Source organism: Mus musculus, chromosome 4 (genome assembly GCF_000001635.26).
Source record: "Mus musculus strain C57BL/6J chromosome 4, GRCm38.p6 C57BL/6J".
In the NCBI taxonomy this organism is placed as follows: Eukaryota; Metazoa; Chordata; class Mammalia; order Rodentia; family Muridae; genus Mus; species Mus musculus.
The window spans coordinates 138,706,392-138,725,276 of NC_000070.6; the positions used below are offsets into that span (position 1 = coordinate 138,706,392).

General features: G+C 50.6%; 1 protein-coding gene and 1 long non-coding RNA gene across 6 annotated transcripts in view; one reads left to right on the forward strand and one right to left on the reverse strand.

The window, feature by feature from the left end:
• Gm32770 overlaps window positions 1-5,346 on the forward strand; it is a 34,326-nt gene extending 28,980 nt beyond the window's left edge. Inside the window, exon 5 of the long non-coding RNA XR_390863.2 lies at window positions 5,094-5,346. This is a non-coding gene — a long non-coding RNA (predicted gene, 32770). The remainder of the gene's footprint in view (window positions 1-5,093) is intronic.
• Window positions 3,446-18,885, reverse strand: part of Ubxn10 (UBX domain protein 10) — a 28,602-nt gene continuing 13,162 nt past the window's right edge. For 2 of the 5 annotated variants that reach the window (NM_001285929.1, NM_001285928.1), the window contains one exon: window positions 12,135-14,987. In NM_001285929.1, the coding sequence (NP_001272858.1) occupies window positions 14,139-14,972 (834 nt within the window). In that variant the 5' untranslated portion in view covers window positions 14,973-14,987 and the 3' untranslated portion in view covers window positions 12,135-14,138. Of the gene's footprint in view, window positions 3,936-10,054; window positions 10,315-12,134; window positions 14,988-15,108; window positions 15,257-18,397; window positions 18,466-18,789; window positions 18,875-18,885 lie in introns of those variants that run through there. The other 3 variants (NR_104373.1, NM_001285930.1, NM_178671.5) reach the window with 3 other exon arrangements.

Sequence of the window (18,885 nt, forward strand, 5' to 3'; positions counted from 1 at the left end):
TGCGTGTTGGTGGGCCATGGGTCAAAGACGGCGAATGTGTTCCCTGAGAAATGCAGCCATGTCTTCCCACGTGCACAGGGAGTCTGGGCTGTGCTGACATCGGGACTGAGAACACAGAAGCTCAGGCGGTCCTAAGAATGTTAGGGTTGCCTGTAGGCTTTGGCTGACGCTGTGTTGGGAGGACAGCAGCTTCATCGACAGCATTGGTACGGCTCCTCCAGGCTGGGACAGACCATCCCTGCCTTAAGTCATGGAAGCTATGGTCACTTGCACAGGACCTTCTTGAGATTGGGGCCCAATGATGCTCTCTAGTCGAAACAGTGAGGTGCTGACATTCCCTCCAGGAGGAGGTGAGGCTTTGCTATCCAGAGATGCTCTTCAGTGAAGTCTTCCTTCAGTATGCCCTCCCATAGCTCCTCCCCTTCCTGGGTGGGGAACCGGGGAACCCTCCCGTAACTCCTCCCCTTCCTGGGCGGGGAACCTTAGGTAGTATGGCGCCTTAGTGGAGCCAGCCATACTCTGGGTGGCCTCTTCAGCGATGCAGCTGAGAGTCAGCTTCCCAAAGGGCTTGCTAGTATTTTAGCTGTCCCGAGTCACTTACGATCCTGGAAACAATTCCAATCACCTTTAGTTCATCAAGCTGGATTTGGACAAACTCCTTTGGTGGTTGGCGCCCTTTCTATCTGCGGTCAGTACGTGTTTCTGCATTTCCTCTCAGGAAAGGTTATGGAATGTCCCCCCAGATCTGACTCCAACAAGCCCATCTTACCCTCGTTGTCCCTCCATAGAGCTCTGGGGAGTGCGTCTCTCAGACAAGCTTCCAGTTTGGACTGTGATGCATCGGTCTTCAAAACCAATGCTGAATCCCCTGTCCTACAGGGTCAAGTCCATGTCCCTTGATGTGGCAATAAGGGTCCTGTGCCGTCACACCTACCTGTGCAGGAAGGACATGCCCCGGCTGCTCTGAGTTCTTTGGTCCCTGGCAGGGCAGGCCGCACCTCTCCTGCCTCAAATTCACCACGCGCTCCTCCCTGCCTACCTTAGTCACCAGGATTCAGCCTATGACACCCCTTTGTGTTGAAGCCTGCTATAGCACCTTTATGCACTCAAGTTCTGCATCTCCTGGAGAGGTCTCCACAGCCTAGCCTGGGATGGAATACAGAGCAAACGCACAGTGCTAGCTGAGTGTGTCTCTTTATGTGATTCAATCCTTCCTGGGTGTGTTTGATTCTTTTTGAGACAGGGTCTTACTATGTAGCCCTGGCTGTTCTAGAACTCACTATGTAGATTATCATGGCCTTGAACTCACAGAGCTCTACGTGCCTTTGCCTCTCAAGTACTGGTGTTAAAGTCATGAACCACTCACTATCCTAGCCTTACCACATTTCTAAAGGTCACACTTGATGGATGCAAATAAAAGCTGGAGTTGGATTTAAGTTTTTTTTTTTTCTTTTTTGCCTATGGTCTGAGAAATAAAATCCCTGTGTTGCCACATCCGTACCCAGCTCTGAGGGGACCCAGAATCTGTCACCTTCAAGCTTTTTCTTTGCTCCATCTTCACAGGCTCCTGCTTGTGGTAGGTGAAAGTTGCACCGCCCCATCAATCAAAAGCCAGCCCCTGCTCCCAGGGCCATCTATAGCAGATGCTACTGAGACCCACAGCTCGGACGGCTGGGGCACAGACAATATTTCTTGAGACTTGTCCTATGCTTTCTGTGCCAGCCCTCCGTTCAAGACTCAGTGTGAACAGTTATAGCAGAAATTGTCCTTGACATGAAAATTGCATAATTGATGATTAGGAGGCCGTAAACACCATTAAATTGTCTCATTAGTTTCGCAATAACCAAATGGATATGCATTAGGACTTGGAATTGAAGTGTCCGCTGAGTTCTTTAGCAGGGCTCTCAGCTCGAGGTGGGAGCCAGGGAGTTCTGAGCCACCTGCAGACTCTTCCTCACACAGATTGGTGGTGACTGATAGGGCTGACTTTCTGGTCACAACTAAAATGTCCTCCTGCCCTCCACCCACTGCAGACATCCTGAGCCACTGACCAGGACTTGGCATTAGGCATTGGGTGTGTCTCGCAGTTCCCTGCTCCTGGCCACGTGACCTTGGCCAAGCCACTCTGACTCTCCATGGTCCTTCCTCAAGCCAGCTAAGAATCTACCCCAGGTTCTACAGAAGGCCACTAGGTCCGTGAGCATCTCCTTACAATGCAGGATCAGAGCAATAGCCTCCCTCTCTCCTCTTTCTACTGCCCATTCAAACCTTGAGCCACAGATGCCACCTGATGAAGGGTTCAAAGGTTGTACTTCCTGTCTGAGGGCCAGTGGCTGGTTTGCAGGGGGCGGGGCCTTTACCGCACCAAAGCCCAGCTGCTCAACATACATTTCTCTTCCGTTTAATCTTGGTATGCAGACAGGTTGGTGAGTGCTGGCGAAGCACCGGGAAGAACACCAGGTGGCGCTTTAGGGTGACCTGTCCCTAGAAAGGAGAGACCAAGAAGGGTGCCCTGTGAGGGCAAAAGCAGAGAGAGCTCTGACACACAGAATGGGTTGTGGACAAGACCTTGGTCACTCACTGGGCCCGGGAGTGCCCTCTTAGGCCAAAAGTACCTTTCACCATGTCTTAAGCATACCTCTATTTAAAACAAACAAACAGACAGACAAGCACCGGGACTAAAAGCCTCTCTTGCAGTGTTGCTCAGTGGGTATCCCTGAGTATTCATGCACTTAGCTCCCTCAGCGCTGGGAGGTAACACCCTCCTTTTAAACCTTGGGACATTAAAAAAAGGTGAAATTACTTGTCTCAATAGGTACGGGTGCTAGAAGGGGAACCTGGGATGGAGCCTTGGGGGTCTGGACCCAGGGGATACGCATGTCCCCACCTTTATGCCACACGAAGAGCAAGTGGCTCTCAGCTGCCCTTCAACCGTGTGCTTTTTAGGTTATCTTTTCCTAATAGCAGAAACGGGCGTTGGGCTGGAGAGGTGGCTCAGTGGGTAGAGCATTTGCTGCGCTCATTTGACTCTGGAACCCACAGAAAGCTGGATGCGGTAGTGCGCATGTCTATAATCCTGACACTCCCGCAGTGAGGTGGAAGATGAAGACAGGAGAGTCCCTGGAAGATCTCAGGTAGTGAACAAGAAGAAAGAAACCTTGTGCCAACCAAGGCAGAAGTCAAGGACGGACATCCAGGGTTATCCTCCAGCCTCCACATCTGCACTACGGCATATGTGTGCCTACACACACAGAGAGAGAGGGGGGGGAGGGGGAGAGGGAGAGGGAGGGAGAGAGAGAGGGGGAGGAAGGGAGAGAGAGAGAGGGGGGAGGGGGAGGGGGAGAGAGAGGGAGAGGAAAAACACAAACAAAATGCACACTTGGGGGGTGCTTGAGCCCTTGGAGTCTACTCGTGTAAATAAGATGACTTGGGACAATAACCAAAAAACAATCCAAGTCAAGTTTATTGAGTGGGATAGTGTAGAGACACTCACTGGTCAGAAGCAGTAAAGGGGCGTTGGGAGGCGGGGGACATAGCAAGCTGGTACAGGAACCAGTCAACTAAGCATTTCCTAAGTCTGCCATCTCCTCCAAGCAGAGAAAATGTCATTTGCCTTGCACAGGGGACCTCTACGCCCACCCAGCACACCCCTCCTCCCCCATCTTGACATGCCATCATTTAAAGTGTAGGCAAAGCATTAAATGAGGAAAGACATGTTCTCCAAATGCCAACGGTTCTCCCGAGGCTCCCTTAGGCTGGCTGTGAGCCTTGCCAGCAGCCCGGTCCCCCGTGTAAAGAGTACAGCTCTCTAGATCTAGGCAGGCTAGGAAGCCAGCGGCAGCCATGTTGCAGGGCTCTGCCACAATGGTGGAAGGTCAGAGCTGGACGCTGTGGAGAGAAGGCCACTCATGCTTACAGCTTTACAGAGTGCTTGCCTAAAGGAGAGAAGAAAAAAAAAAGAGTCAGCTAAGGGCAATAAAGACTCCACCCCTGAGGGGCTATGGTATCTGTGATTGACAGATGCTGCCTTCATCCTATGTTTCTGTTTTTCTTCTTGGGTAGATTCATAGGTAGAGCCCCCCAGAGGGACCTCCATCACACATTCCCAGACATTCCCTAGTGTCTGCCGGGTGTTAGTCTTGTATTACTGATACCATCTCGTGTGTGTGTGTGTGTGTGTGTGTGTGTGTGTGTGTGTGTGTGTGTGTGTGTGTTTCTGCTCTTCTAAAATATAAAGTACCTGGAAAAGCAGAGTGTACCTGCCTGGCTTATTGCTGCAAAGACCGTGTTGTCTTTATTAGGGTAATGAGATGCCTGTTCTGAAACACGCAGATGAGGAGCACGGCAGATGGGCTGAGCTGTGTGCGTTTGCCAGCTCTCCACAGGAAGCTCTGCAACCATGCCAAGCTCTTTGGGGATGGCAGCATCGTGAATCGCATCACCGTGCCCTGGCTGAAGGGCTTGGCTGACCCAGATAACCCGTTAGCTTGATGCCTGTGATTCTGAGCTGGTTTCTCATATCAAGTTCCAGGCTCTCTCAATGGTTTCGTTTCGGGGAGGTTGGCACCAACCTGTGCAGAGACACGACAAGGCACCAGAAAGATGGAATGATGCCATTGTCACAGGCTAGCATTCAAAGGCCTTGCAGCCTTGGGGAAGAGGACAGCTGGGTACTGGTTCTCAGATCTCACTGTTTCCCTGGATGCTTCCATCCATGACCTCTATACAGCAGCCCCCATGTTAGACTGCAAACCTCCCCATCTTCGAATCTCTGGGTCTATATACCCTTCAATGCACCCACTCCACCCACAGACACCTCTGGGCACCTGCTGTGTGCCTGGCACTGTTTCCTGCTGGACACACATCAATAAGAAAAATGGACGGCTGATCTAATCCATGGCGGAGGTGGCAGCTTCTAGTCCTCCCGATCCTCCCTGAGTGGGCAGGCTGGTCCTAGAGGGCAGGGAACCTGTCTTCATTTCTGGGCCAGTTTCTGGCTCATTAAGCGCGTGGGGGGACAGGTGAACAAGAAATGACGGCAATATAAGATGGTTGCTAAAATAAAAATTACCATTTGTACATACTTCTTACAGGTGTCAAAACATCCTGCGAATAAATGACTTCGTGTGATTCCTCACAAAGCCCCGGGAGAAGCAGTCGCCTCGCTCTGTGAATGGAAGGACGCTGAGGCTAGGAGAAATGTTGACCCGCCCAGCTTCTCCTTCATGTTGGTCCCGCCCACACAGATGTAGGCCACGCCCACACAGATGTAGGTCACATGACTTTTCCATCCTAATGCTACATAGTGTCTGTGCCACACAGGAATGTTTCCTTTTTAAAAATAAAATAAAGAAAATTTAAGAGACTATTTTATGCATATGGGTGTTTTGCCTGCATGTATACAAGTGGACCATGGGCTCGCAGTATCCTCAGAAGCCGAAGAAGGTGTTAGATTCCCCTAGAATTGCAATTATATAAGCTTATTATCTGCCATGCGGATTCCGGAAATCAGACCCAGGTCCTCTACAAAATACATCTTGAGCTTTTAACTGCTGATCCTTCTCTCCAGCCCCACGATTTTTTTTTCTTTAACTGAAAGAGAAAATGAACTGGAGGAGCCCAGGGAAGAGAGAGCACCCTGCGGGCTGAAGCTGAGCCTACAAGAATGGCTATCTCACCTTTTCGTTACTGTGATAAATTATGCTGACAAAAACCAACCAACTAACCAAACAAAAAGAAACTCAAGGGAGGGAGGGTGTACTTGAATTTACAGTTCCGGGGCACTACCCTGCCTCATGACTGGGAAGACAGCAGGTGAGGAAGGCATGCAGGTAGGAGCGGGAGGCGGGGGTAGTCAGTCATGTGGTGTCTGAATCTGGGAAGCGGAAAGTGGACAGGAAGTGGGGGTTGGGCTCTACGGGCCTCAACACTCACCCCTGGTGACCCACTTCTCCCACAAGCTTCCCAAACGGCACCTGCAGCTGAGGACCATGTGTTCAAACCAACGAGCCCTGACATTTCACAGACAAAGCACGGCAGTGACCGAAGTCATGGATCATGACGTGGACTTGAGATGATCCGGTTTGTCCAGAGGTTCCTGACCTGACTCCCGCTTGGGCTTCCCTCAGAGACTTTTCTAGAAAGTCCTAGAACGTGTCCTTGGTGGCCCCTTCTCCTTGCGATTGACATTGAAAGGCAAATGCTCTCTGCAAACAGGACTGACTTCCAGGATCCCATGTTGGTCTCTGCCACAACCTGCCTCTCACCGCTCCTCACCATCCTTGAAAAATGTGGACAGAAAGTCATGAGAAGCCAGCAGCTTGGTAACCTGACCCTTATCCCGAGTGTTGATGGCTTTGCTCTGCCCTCTGTGAAGGTAGCATATGGACTCCCTCTGGAGGCTGTCACAGATGCTCGGGGATATTTCCTGCCACCAAGTGCTTAGTTGGTTTCCGACTCTCACCAAATGAGATGGAGGATGCTTGGCAAATACACCAGCGTCTCTTTCACATGGGTTTTCCCCAACTTGATTGGAAATTCCTCGAGAACAGATCTAGTCTGATTCACCGTCCTGTTCTGTGCCTGGTGTGCTGTGTCCTTGTTCAGCTTGTTAGCGCAGTGAAAACATACAAGATTTGACTCATTCGAACCCAAGCTCATTAGAACAGGCCTGAATTCCAGTACTGGAGATGCTGACTTGGGAGTTGAGTCCAGGAGTTCAAGACCAGCCTAAGCAATGTAATGTGGTCCTGTCCTGTCAATTATCGATTAGTTGAACAAGAACCAGTGTTCATATAGTTCAATACCACATATATTTTGCAAAGTACAATGCACTACATAAATATGGATAGAGATAAAACAGAGATTGTCCCTGCTTTGCATAATAATCATCAGATAGAATCTATCTTAGTTTTAATTTTTAAAACAAACATTATTGTTGTTTGTTTTTTAGACAGGGTGTCTCACTCTGTAGCCCTGACTGTCCTGGAACTCACTATGTAGAACAGGCTGGCCTCAAACTCATAGATTCATTTCTTTCTGCCTCCCTAGTGCTGGATTAAAGGGTATGCACCATCACACTCGGCAAAATTCAAATTTTATTTCATGTGTATCTGAATTTTGCTTGCATGTATGTATATGGCTATGTATGTGCACACCCTGTGTGTAATGCCCTTGGAGACCAGAGGAGGCTGTGGATCGCTGGAACTGAATATGGACAATTACAAGTTGCCTTGTAGGTTCTAGGCATCGAACCCAGGTCCTCTAGATGAACAGTAATTTTTTTATTATTAAATTTTATTTTTATGTGTATAGGTGCTTTGTCTACATGTGTGTCTATGCACCACCTGTATGACTGGTGCTGTCAGAAGCCAGAAGGTCCCCTTGAACTGTAGTTACCATTGTAAGCCATCATGTGTATTCTGGGAATCGAACCCTGATCCTCTAGAATAGCAGCATGTATTCCTCACCATTAAGCCATCTCTCCAGTCCCAGGAGAAGCAGTGCTCTTAACTGCTGAACACACTCTCTCTCTCTCTCTCTCTCTCTCTCTCTCTCTCTCTCTCTCTCTCTCTCTCTCTCCCTCCCTCCCTCCCTCCCTCCCTCCCTCCCTCCCTCCCTCCCTCCCTCCCTTCCTCCCTCCTCTATTTTAGTTCTAAAGAGTGCATTCTCTGCAGACAGAAGTGTGTGCAGTATAAATCTGAAGATTTGGGCTCAATCCCAGAACCTACCCCAGACACACAAACACACACATAAACACACTAAACAAACAAACAAATAACTTTTAGAAGTGTCTTCAAAGACACAATGTTAATAAGTAGCAGTAGCCCATGATACTCAAAATTAAGTGTTTAGTTTGTATTTTCAATTTAGGAAAAGATAAATCATTAAAAGCAATAGCCTAAGTTTCTGCTAGCTTTGCTCTGTAGCCACTTAAACAGCAAAGCCAAGTCAATGGGACCTGAAAGCTGAGGTCTTCCATTCTGTCTCCCCCTAGTCTGAGGCAGAAGCTTGCAAGCTCAAAGTCTACCTGGATCACAGGACTACAGAGAGAGCCAGAGTAAAGTCCTTGACTGTCTTTCTGGATATTTACCCTGAAGAAATAATTTACACACACACACACACACACACACACACACACACACACACACACACACACACACACCATACGTGTAGAGTTTTTGCTTTGACTTCTGTGGTTAAAAACAAAACTGGGAACACATGAATGCTTCATAAAGAGAAAATAGTTCAGTGATGATAAGACGCCAAGGAGTTGAGTATTACTCAACTTTAAAATAATTGTGGGTCCTTAGAAAGCTGGGATTGTGGACATGCAAGCTCTTGCTGGGAACACAAATGTTAAAAAATATTCATGTGTGTCTATTGGCAAGAAAGAAGCATACAACGTAAGTGTAATCTCTGAGGATAAAAACAATGTGTGCCGAGACATGAACCATGGCAGTCTTTGATAAGAGGGGTTGAGGATGGCTTTCGTCCCCTGTCAGTTTTCTCAATTTTCACATTACCAAAACAACTTAAGGTGTCTTTAAAGGACAGGCTATAACTGCCTCTTTTTTTGGAGGGGGGGGTCTGGGAAAATAATGTATGGTGAAGATGGTACATGCTATAGATCTGCATCAAGTTTGATATTTTATAATAAAACTATGACTTTGGAAAAAAGTAAACATGGTCTGGGGGTGTGGCCAAGTGGTTAGAGAGAGCTTGCCTGGCATGTTCTGAGCCCTGGGTCTGATCCCCAGCTTTGAATAAACTGGGTGTCATGGCTCACGTGCCTCTAACCCAAGCGTTTGAGAAGTAGAGACAGAAGGATCAGAAGTTCAAGGCCATCCTCAGCTATGTATCAAGTTCAAGGCTACTGGATCTAACATGAGATCCTGTAAAAGGGGAGGGAATGGAAGGGAGGGGGGAGGGAAGGAGGGAGGGAGGGAGGGAGGGAGGGAGGGAGGGAGGGAAACAGTGTGGGCATGTCTTCTGTCACAGGGGACAGATATCAATCCGAACAGTGAGTTTTCAGCTGATTACCTAAGGCCCAAGACCCAAAGCCCTAGAACCCTCCTTGTCAACAGACAGTCATGAAAGTTAATAAAGTAAGAGGCTTGTTAGGTCACTAGACCCTCTGGAGAAGACTCGGGTTCCAAATCAGCATCTGGGATTTAAATGAAGGAAATGAACGGCATCAGGGGAGGGAGGAACAGAGGAGCCAGGGAGCCAGTACGATGCTTCCTTGGAGCAGGTGTCTTCCGAAGCAAGCTTGGTCAGGAATCACAGCCCTGGAGGAGGTGGCAATTAGCATTAACTCTGCCTAACCTGGACCAGTGAGTCAGGGACCTGTGAAGGCGCACCTGTCCTCAGCAAGTGGAGTTAATAGCCTTGTTTGCCTCCACGCATTGTGTCCATAAACACGTTGTTTCTTCCCTTCGTAGGAGTGCCACAGATGCCCAGGGCTATCCCCCTGCCTATTGTGGATTTTAGCGCTCTTGTTTGTCTTTACAAGACCTGCACATCGGAAATATTGGTCAGGCCAACTCAAGGACATCCCAGCCTCTCAACCACACCCTTTTTCTTTTCTTTCCAAAGAGAAGAAATTGGGTACCCTAAATCTGACCGGCTCCCAGGAGCCCAGGCCACCCCCACTCCCATCCCTTGCCTAATTACTCTCTACTTCCTGGAGTTGATCTTCCATCTTCCACCCCAGCCCCCTAGTCTATTCAGCCACCAGCCAGAGAGTCCCTCCAGTCAGGGCAGGCTGAATCAGTGGGGGCTGAATTTCACCCACCAGTGTGTGTCTCAGTGGATGTTCAGCCCTCTAGGAGAGAATCTAAGTGTCCAGAAATACCTTGGTTTGCTCTTCTGTGTTGACTATTCAGGGGAGCAGATGCCTCCAGAACATTTGAATGTACAGGAAGACAAAAGGACATCAGAGTGGGCTGGGAGGGACATCCCTAAGCAAGGAAGTGGGGACAGAAAGGAAAACATCTGATCTTATTTTTTTTATAATGGGAACTACTGACTTGCATGCTCGTAACTGACTCACCAAAAGTCCGTCCTGCTTCCATTGCCTGGGCCTCCACAGTGGGTCTAAGCCTCTATGGTGTGACCTGGCTGTTTTGGTGCAGCGATTAAGCTGTAGTGTAGGCTTAACTGTCGCTACACTATTGCGATGTGTGGTCGTGGATGAAGAAAACAGATAGCTGTGTTTGATCAAAACACTTCCAAGCTGATGTCAAGCCAAAAGCCCATCCAGGAGTCTGCTTAGAAAGCGGAGCAATGGACCCCATCACACGAAAGGCTCCTCTGAAAGATACATCAAACAACCAAGAAACTGAGAGTTTGTTCATCCCAGCCTAGTTCTCCCTGCATCTACTTGTGCAAGGCTAGGGATCTGCCCTCCTCAGGTCACCGGTAATGGCCCGCAATCTTGTTCCCAGGCTGTCTCTTTGACAGGGACCACCCTGGCCTGACTGTTGGCCACATCCCCGGGTGCAGTCAGGGTAAGGGCTGTGTCAGAGCTGACTGCCATCTGTTAATGCATTTTATTTATTTTTTTGGATTCGAGGTGATGAGTCACCTGCTTCTCCTGCTCTTGCTGCTGCCGAGGGTGATGCAGTTATTGTCTTTACCGGAAGATATGCTGGGATCGCGCATCCTCTGCTAACTCTGCGCCCATGATGAGCAGTCATTCCAGTGCCACCACAGGAAAAGTGGAGGTGATATGGTTGGTAGTGGCAGGAAGGAGACAAAGATACAGGGGGACATAGTGTGACCCCTGCCCCTACTCTGGGCCGGTCAGATACAGCTGAGCCACTGAACAACCTAAGAGGGAGTGCTCAGTTGTGGTTTGTACTCCCTTGCTAATAGTCTCTTGGGATGTCTTGGTTAGCATTTTGTTGCTGTGAAGAGATACCATGAACAAGGCAACTCGTATAAAGGAAAATATTTGATTGGGGCTGACTTACAGTTTCGGGTTCAGTCCATGAGCATCATGGAGGGCGGGGGGGGGGGCAAGCATGGCAACATCCAGGCACATGTGGTGCTGGAGGAAGAGTTGAGAGTTCTACATCTTGATCTGCAGGCAGCCAGGAAGTCTTCCACACTGGGTGAAGGCCTGAGCATAGCAGGCCTCAGAGTCCACCTACACAGTGACACTCCTCCTCCAACGAGGCCACACCTCCTTCAATAAAGCCACACCTCCTAATAGTGCCACTCCCTATGGCCACATATTTAAACCACCCCATGGGGGTTGCTCATGCCGACCACTATATTGTACTAGGGGAGAACTCTCAGATGACTACTGGTTCAACAAACAATGAAGGTCTGTGATCACAAACTGAGGAAGAACAACCAACCAAAGGCCACCACGATGAATGTACAACCAGGCAGGTACCACTAGACCAGAGCATCCCTGATGACACAGGGGAGTTGGAGGGGACTCTTCCCCAGCTACCTCCTAGGTCAGAAGCAGAGGCACTTTTCTTTTTTTTTTTTTTTTTTTTGGTTTTGGTTTTGGTTTTTGGTTTTTGGAGACAGGGTTTCTCTGTGTAGCCCTGGCTGTCCTGGAACTCACTATGTAGACCAGCCTGGCCTCGAACTCAGAAATCCGACTGCCTCTGCCTCCCAAGTGCTGGGATTAAAGGCGTGTGCCACCACTGCCCAGCGCAGAGGCACTTCTGAGGGGGCTTCCAAGGTTGGATTCTGTGTGGTGTGTGGTGTGTGTGTGTGTGTGTGTGTGTGTGTGTAGCCTTGACTACAATGGCTTGCGGGATACTCAGTTTCCCAGGGAGACACCTGAAGATGAGATTCATGTGTGTGGTGTGTGTGTGTGTGTGTGTGTGTGTGTGTGTGTGTGTGTGTGTGTGTGTGTAGCCTTGACTACAATGGCTTGCGGGATACTCAGTTTCCCAGGGAGACACCTGAAGATGAGATTCATGTGTGTGGTGTGTGTGTGTGTGTGTGTGTGTGTGTGTGTGTGTGTGTGTGTGTAGCCTTGACTACAATGGCTTGCGGGATACTCAGTTTCCCAGGGAGACACCTGAAGATGAGATTCATGTGCGCTCTGCGCACTCCTGTCTGGGTGGCTCAAGTCTCAGGCTAAAACATGAGATTGGACGCCTTCACACAGGCTTTCACACAAATCAGTTTTTATTGCTCGTATCATTATCTTTTGTCCAAGAAGAAAAAAAAAGAGAGGTGATTACGATGGCTCAAATCTAGCTTTAATCATGTCTCCTGGAAGATCCTAAAACAGTCCTATGCTTTGTGCCTCTCCCTTTCTTTGCCCCACCACCCCCAAATACTAAGCCAAATAGCAGCAGCAAACCCCTAAATCCAGGAGCTCCTCCCTCCACTAAGCATATTCTAAAGCTTCGAATCACCAAGTTGTGCGTGTGTGGGTGGAGTTTTATTCCTACCATAGAGTAGGTGTGTGATTTTTTTATAGGCTCCTACCTAGATCAAGGGCAGAATTGTACACTTGGGGGTAAGTGGAATGCCTGTACTGGAGGGTCCAAGTTCAAGCTACCAGTCCCTTCTGTCGTGGTCACTGGTGGAGGAGGTGGCCAGTTGCATGGGCCTGCCACCTCAAAGTCAAGTTCCAGCTGACCTTTGCCATCAAAGGAGCCACTAACCTAGGCAGGACTGTAAATCTTGCAAATGTTCAGGAAATGTCCTAGTCCAGAGTGATCTGTGTGATGTGGGAGGTGTCTGGGGTAGGATGACACTGTTGAGAGTCATCACTGCTGTCACCAAGGCATAGTGTGCTAGAAGGAACACCCATAACTGCTGGTGGTGTCCCGTGCACAAAATGCCCCTGTTACTGAGGTAGTGACACTTTGAGATGCTCCAACAACTCCTAAACCCTGCCTTGTCTGGGTACTGAGGGTATGGGAGGCATGTACCAGTCAGTACCCAGGACATGTGGTACTCAGGCTCCAAGGGGGACAAAGTGCCCAGAAGGTCTCAGTGTTCCTGACTCCAAATGGGGATTTGGCCGTCAAGGGACACAGATGACTTGTGGGTGTCTGGCTGAACCTGCAATATGAGAGAGCTTTGGCAAATGATCTGTATCCCCAGAAAAACAAGACTCTACAGTGCTTGTGACAGCTCTGGCTAAGGCGGGAAGGGGCATTCCACGCCAGTGAGCCGGCTGCACAGCATGACAGGGACACAGGGAAGAAGCCCCAACGAGCTGCCTTCCTTCTCCTACGGAGGCCCTGACACCAGAGCCCACTTTGGGGTCACTGGCCTTCCACATTTGACAAGGTTGAGAGAGACGCTGAGGCTGGGAGATAAAATAATTTACCTGTGCTCAAGTAGGCCAAGGGGTGGTTAGTAAAAAATTGTGCAGAAGCGTAGCTGTGTGCATCTTAAAAACAGGGTGCTGCGTAGTTTACTTCCATTTTGGAAGGATCCTGCACATAGACAGGTGATACCAAAGAAGCTCCAACCGTCAGTCCACTCAAAAGCAGCCCTGGCTGGTCCATGGCTGGAGAGGCCATTTCTATGGGCCTCTAGCTCTAAGGTGTTTCAGAGATGTGTGCTGAGGGATTTGCGACAGCAGAAGATAGCTCTTCCCTTTGCTGCCACCTCATACCAACAGGGACCCTCGTGGGTCTCTGCTGGTGCAGCTTGGGAGGGAGGCTGCGTCCAAACACAGCATTGCAAGAAATGCCAGCGCCAGTGCCGTGGTCCCTAAGCCCCCACTTGTTTACTAGACGGGAATCCTCTCTGGGAAGAGTTTAACCTGGTGTCAAGTATAGAAAGGCCAAGTATTGGCTTTGAGAGACCCAGAGTTCACTGCACTGACAGAAGATTCTGGAAGGAGCCAGCAGTGGAAAGTAGATTATCCTGGCCGCAGCCACAGTCTAGGGATGGATGTAGAACTTCCTCATGGCTGCCGGAGAGAATGTGGGGCTACAACGTAGTTTTCTAGAGAGGTCTCTTCCTGTGTGTGGATTCATCCCCACCGCCACAGACTTGCTATACGAACAAGGCCCTAGGGGTCTTGGCTGACCTGGGCTCTCGTGGCACCTGAAACCAAGGTTGCGTTGGAGGCTTCAGGTTGCCCAACGTTCGTTCTCTTTGCTCAAAGACCTGGGGCCCCTCGGCCTGGTGCGGAGGGCTCAGGGCCACGCCTCCCCCTCCTCCTGCGAGATGCCCAACACGGATTTATGAAGGATGCCGCATTCCTGGAGGGACTTGGTGAGGTCGGAGAACCGTCTCCTGGGCACTTCCATCGTCTCAATGCTGCAGTGTTGGTAGGTGGCTTTGTTTTTCTGCTCGGCCACCTCGAGGACGGTCTGGAGGTCGTCACTGGGCCTGAAATAGCGCACGAACCTTTGGCCTGAGGGTGACCGGACAGCCAGCAGCAGCCTTGGCTCTTCGTCCGACGGCTCCTCGATGTTGGAGGCCCTGGAGGAGCTCTGTCTTTTGGTTCGGATGATGAACTTCTTCTCTAAGGCACAGACCTGCGTTCTGGAGTCTTCCTGGCTTGAATCCTCTTGGTAAAGGGCCTGGACGCTGCTCAGCTGCAGGGAACTGGTCTTGCTGGCCACAGTGTCCACGGCTCCCACCTCTAAGCTCCTCCTGTTGATGGATGGGAGGACCGGGTACCTGTTGAGAGATGAGGCGGTCCGTGTCGGTGCCTGCTGCAGCAGCAACTCCGGCATCTCGTCAGGAGCTCCCTGAGATGTTGAGACCGTTGCACAGACTCCTGGTTTCTGGTTGCTGGGAGACCCGGAGGACCGTGGTGGAGGTGAAGAGGATAGTGCACTGGGGGAGCCGTCCCCCATGCCTTGTGGTCTGTGCAAATTCGGCCGCTTCCGGCCCTTGGCAGACTTGGGCCTGATAACGTGCATCCTGAGTGAGCTGGGCTGCCAGGTGGAGCTGTCGCCTGCGGTGCTGACCACAGTGCTGCGTTCAGGTGGTGCAAAGTTCACAGGGGCTTCTATGGCCATTGCTTCTCAGGACCCCTAAGGAGGCAGGCAGAAACAGAGAAGGCATGGGTTGAGCTTCCCGAGGCACTGGGGCTCCCTCTTCTGCCATGTGCTCACTGGAAGAGTGAGCACCCATGGACCACAGTGTGGGACCTACCTCTAGTTTTCTGACATGGGGGAGCAACCGTGGCTCATCCATGATAAGCTCTTGGGACACACATCAGTGATCCAAAGTCCTTGGAACTTAAATCCTTAAGGGGAGTGAAAGCCACGGGTCTGCAGATGTTTTCAAGGAATGGTAAGTACTATGAAGAAAAGAAAAGCCAATTCTCGCTGTCATGGAGAAGGGCCTACACGCAGAAAGGCCAGTCGGAGGGGGAACGAGCCATGTGACAAGCTGGAGTATGTGACAAGCTGGAGTCACGGTCAGGCATCCATGGATGCTTTTGTTTGTTCTGACTACTGCACTGGGACATAACCAGTATGGTCACACACTCAAGAGAGTGCACTGTGCTCTGGTAACATCTGATTGGGCCCAACCCAGAAAAGCGTCCAGGGGACAGAAGGGCCCCACCGGGGAAGTCCTACATCAGGCAAAATGTGCCCGGCTCCAGAGTCCTTTCTGGCTCCCTGGGCTGGAAGCTCCCTAAGGGAGTGGCTCAACACAGACCTCAGATGCAGATGAAGAATGTCAGAGGCAGACTGTATTTGCTTAGAGAGGGGAAGGCAACCCTGCTAAGACTCTCTGCAGGGCAACCAGGCTCAGCTCTACTCAATAGCAGGTCACTTCTCCAGACAAGGGACACAGTCTGTCTGCAGTGACATCACTCACTATAGACACACCACCCTCTGGGATTCCCACCCAGCCCTCCTGCCATGGGCTGCCTACACTTTGCCCTTACACACAGGTCACATGGAACAAGGCTCCCCAGTCTGGTCACAGCAAGCCTCCTCAGGAAGACCTAGAGAGCATCTATTTTGACTTTTCTGTCTGTACTGTCCATAGACACCTGCTTTAGAACATTTCCCTAAGGCGCTAGTTGTGGCTCTTCCTTCTCCTACTTAGTGTTAAACAGCTGGGAGATGGCAGCCCCCAAATGTGCCCTGTCCACTGCACAGAACGGTCAGGAGGCTGACTTCAGAGCTCCCCCGTCCCCGCCCCCTCCCATGCAGTTGCCTCAAGACAACAAAACATTTCTTGGGTTGATCCGTCCCTTCCACCTACGCACTGTCACTCACCTAAGAGTTGACTTCCCCCAAGCTCCTCCATCAAGCAGCCCTCAGGAGCACTAGTCCAGGTTCGTGGGCTTAGGTGTGACCCCTGCCCCCAGATGCTCTGTGTGTTCTCTCCTGTACTAGACCACCAGGAACCAGGCCACAGGGAACCAAAACATACTATTTCTACGAATCCAGGGGAGCCTGCTGTTCAAAATCTCTGACCAGGTTCCCTTCCGTTTTCACGTTTTAATCCTCTTTATCCATGTGTCCTGTGTGTCTGTGTGTTTTGCATGTTTGGGGGTACATGTGTAGGCAGGTACACATGCACAGATAGAGGCCAAGGTTTGATGTGAGTAGAAATCAGCCTCCATGGCTCTTATGCCTTATTCACTGAGGCAGGACCTCTCAATCAAACCCAGAGCTCATCCATATGGCTAGTCTTGCTAGACTGGGGATCCTGTCTCTGCCTTCTGGGGCTGGAGTTATAGGTGAGCTGGCACACTCACCCAGCACTTTCATGGATTGTGGGAATCCAAATTCTGGACCTTGGGCAAATGCTATCCCCACTGAGCCGTCACCTCCCTCCCTCCCTCCCTCCTTCCCTCCCTCTCACCCTTCCCCCCCCTCTCTCCCACACACACACCCCACACACACACCCGGTTAACGGGTGAAAAGGCTCTGTGGCTATCCCTGCTCTACACAGCCAAACCTTCCTCCATTCTCCCCCTCTGTTCTCCATGCCCAATCTGGAGGCAGGTAGTTCAGAAACTTCTTCCTGAGCGAAAAGTTTTGACGCCAGAAATGCCTGCCCCTTCCCTTGCTCATTTATTTTCTGATCAACCATAAAGTTTTTTTTCCCTATGAGTTTCTCGTTCGGAGTGGCAGGAGAAAGCCATAGCTGTCCAGCTGAGGCGAGGATAAGCCTCTAGCTGAGCTTCCATCCTTCTCACTTGGGAATGGCTATTAATTTGCCACAGCTTCCACAGAATTATCACAGGCTTGGCTTCCAACACCCACACATGCCTGGGGAAGGTTTGGCTGTCAGGAAGTTTGGTAACTTAGAAACCTCTCCCTAACAACTTCGATGAGAAAAGTCATGCGTTCTCCCAGGCACTCTGCGGGGTTATTTTTAACAGTCAAACTTGAGTGTGTGCGTGTCGTTGCTATACCTTTTGGTACTCTGTATAATTAGCCGTGTTCAGGGGGTGTCATATTCAAGACACCCTGGTCATAAGATAACATGACTTGCAAGCTATCTCAAGAGAAAAACCTCAATTATGACTAATTCTCATAAGCCCACTCAAGGCTATTTCGAGACTAACACCTCCTTCAGGTAAAGCCGTTACACCCAACCTGCTTTTATAACCCACCGCCTCCTACCCAGCACAGAGACCATCTGTTACACAGAGGGAACACCAGCTCCCACCCCCACCCAGAAGGAGGGCAGGATGCTACAGGAAACAGGTGTTTGGAGAACGGCAGCCATGGCGCCTTCAGAGATACACACACACACACCCTGGGTCCCAAACTCTACCTTTGCCCTCTGTCTAGGCTCCTGCGACAGCACAATCCCTGCATGGCTCATTTATTTCATCACCTCTAGGGCCTGGCAGACACTCAACTACAAAGTGATTTGACAACGTCTAGGCGTAGGCATCCATCACGCTGCCAGCAGAAGAGACAAGTAGCCTGTTTACTTAAACACAATAGCTAGGAGGCAGACGCCTGCTAGGAAGCAGGAAACAAAACACGGGCCACTATTTTCAAGATGTTGCCCTCCAGAAGGGCAGGTGCCCATTCCTTAGGATTATCACCACACGAACAGGAAGGAAGGGACATTGGATACAAATGAAATCAAGATTCCCGTGGTTTTCCAATGGTGCCCACAAGCCACCATAGGGTCAGACCATGGTACTTCACAGCCCAAATCTAAACCTACAGCGCAAGCAGCAAAATACACCCTCCTACGAACCATCTGCTGGCATATACCGGGACATGTACACGTGCATTGGTCTTTTAAAATTGTTTATCAGTTACTACCACCCACTGCCGCCACCCCATAGTCCCCAGCCTGGCTTACAAAATTAAACTCTGTAAAGGAACCAACCCCGGGGGATGGAGGGGGAGAGAGGGAGAGAGAGAGGATCGAAACCACTCGCTATGCTACCCCAAACCAGAGATTACAATGTGGGAAACCACAAGCCACCAAGTGAGTGAAGAGAGAGAACCGGGGTTGATTCCAGGATAGAAGGGCGGGCGAGGGGGTTGGGGAGAGGCCTCTATTATTTCCGTGGTCTGGCAGGTCTGGAAGCAAAGCTTCAAGTGCAGAAGGAAGAGGAGTGTTCCGGGAATGGCAGAAAGGTCTGGAACGTGAATGCAGACCTGGGTAAAGGGCACTTGGAGCTGTGGGAGGCTCCCTGCAGCTCCTGCCTCTGCACATGACCCCGACTCCCTTCTCTCTCTTTGGATCTGGGTCCAGGGACTGGCTTGTAGACGCCCCTCCCAGGAGATTCCCTTAGCTGCTGCAGACTCAGGCTCCAGCCAGGTTGGCTCTGTCCCTGGGGAGGGCCACTCAAATGCCTGCCTCTCAGTTTCTGGGGACCCACAGCGGGCCTCTCACCTCGCAGCTCAGCTCCATCCGCCTCCGGTGCCTGGCTGCGACCAGCTGGTAAACAGCCCTGTCTCCCTGGCAACCGCCAAGGGGTGGGGGCCACGT